At 44.5% G+C, this 1,603-nt stretch overlaps 1 protein-coding gene across 1 annotated transcript; it reads left to right on the plus strand.

Moving 5' to 3' along the window:
• The first annotated feature begins 455 nt into the window (after nt 1-455).
• LOC101585949 (60S ribosomal protein L7a) lies at nt 456-1,145 on the plus strand. Its single transcript, XM_012514364.1, has one exon. It carries the CDS (start codon nt 456-458, stop codon nt 1,143-1,145), a length of 690 nt encoding a protein of 229 aa, XP_012369818.1.
• The last annotated feature ends 458 nt before the right edge of the window (nt 1,146-1,603 follow it).

Here is a 1,603-nt window from a genome sequence, read left to right on the forward strand (position 1 = left end):
TCTGTAATGGAAAGCAACTTATCTGAAAAAAATATATATAATTGGTTTATTGTCTTAGGTTTTTTTGTTTTGTTTTGTTTTGTTTTGTTTTGTTTTGTTTTGTTTTTGTGGAACTGGAGATTGAACTGAACTCAGGCCCTTGCGCTTGCCAAGCAAGTGCTTATTCTACTGAGGATCCATCTCCCCGGCCCTTGTCTTAAAATTTTTGAATAAAGCTCAGTGTGATGATTTAAGCCTATAATCCCAGCACTCACTTCGGTGGCTGCTGGGACAGGAGGATCACTGCAGGTTTTAGGCCAGGCTGGGCTACGAAGGGAATCCAAGGCCAGCCAGAACTGAGCAAGATCCTGTCTCAAAAAGGCACCAAGAAAAAGTTGAATACAATAACGCTTAGAAATAATGCTCAAGTTTTATTGTTTAAAAGGCATTTTCGCTCTTTCTGTCAAGAAACCGAGATGCCAAAAGGGAAGAAGGACAAGGACAAGAAGGTGGTCCCAGCCACTGCTGTCATGAAGAAGCAGGAGGCCAAAAAGGTGGTAAATCGCCTGTTTGAGAAGAGGCCAAAGAATTTTGGCATTGGACAGGATATCCAGCCCAAGAGAGACCTCATCCGCTTTGTCAAATGGCCCCGCTACCTCTGGCTGCAGCGACAGAAGGCCATCCTGTACAAGCGGCTGAAGGTGCCCCCTGTGATTAGCCAGTTCACCCAGGCCTTGGACTGCCAAACAGCTACCCAGCTGCTTAAACTCGCCCACAAGTACAGACCAGAGACCAAGCAAGAGAAGAAGCAAAGGCTGTTGGCCCGGGCAGAGAAGAAAGCTGCTGGCAAAGGGGATGTCCCCACTAAGAGTCCACTGGTCCTCAGAGCAGGTGTCAACACTGTCACCACTCTGACAGAGAACAAGAAGGCTCAGCTTGTGGAGATTGCACATGACGTGGATCCCATCGAGCTGGTCGTGTTCCTGCCTGTCCTGTGTCGCAAGGTGGGGGTTCCTTACTGCATCATCAAGGGGAAGGCCAGACTGGGACGTCTGGTCCACAGGAAGACCTGTACCACTGTCGCCTTCACACAAGTCAACCCGGAAGACAAAGGCACTCTGCTTAAGCTGGTGGAGGTCATTGGGACCAACTACAATGACAGATAGGATGAGATCCGCCATCACTGGGGAGGCAACGTTCTGGGTCCAAAATCTGTGGCTCATATTGCCAAGCTGGAGAAAGCAAAGGCTAAAGAGCTTGCGAGGCTAGCTGAACTAAACTGGGCTAGCTGTACTCTTGAGTTTTCTGTACATAAAAACAATAAATTGTCCTTAATTCAGTGAAAAAAAGGCATTTTCATCAGCATAGCAATCATGTTCTTATAAAACCCATGGTTCTCCAAAAAGATACTGCACAGTCAAATGAAGAAAGTATTTTTAAAAATATAAGTAAGTTTCACACACCTAAGAACTTAAAATAATGAGTTCAAAGGACATTTTATCATTGTCAGTGAAGCAAATGAACAGTATTCAGGTCTATCACACTTTTATTCTCATAATACTTAGTATACACTTGCAATACCATATATTGAAAATAAAATCATAATGCTTTTAGCACTTGAAAT

Source organism: Octodon degus, unplaced genomic scaffold (assembly GCF_000260255.1).
Source record: "Octodon degus isolate 3935 unplaced genomic scaffold, OctDeg1.0 scaffold00030, whole genome shotgun sequence".
NCBI classification, from domain to species: Eukaryota; Metazoa; Chordata; class Mammalia; order Rodentia; family Octodontidae; genus Octodon; species Octodon degus.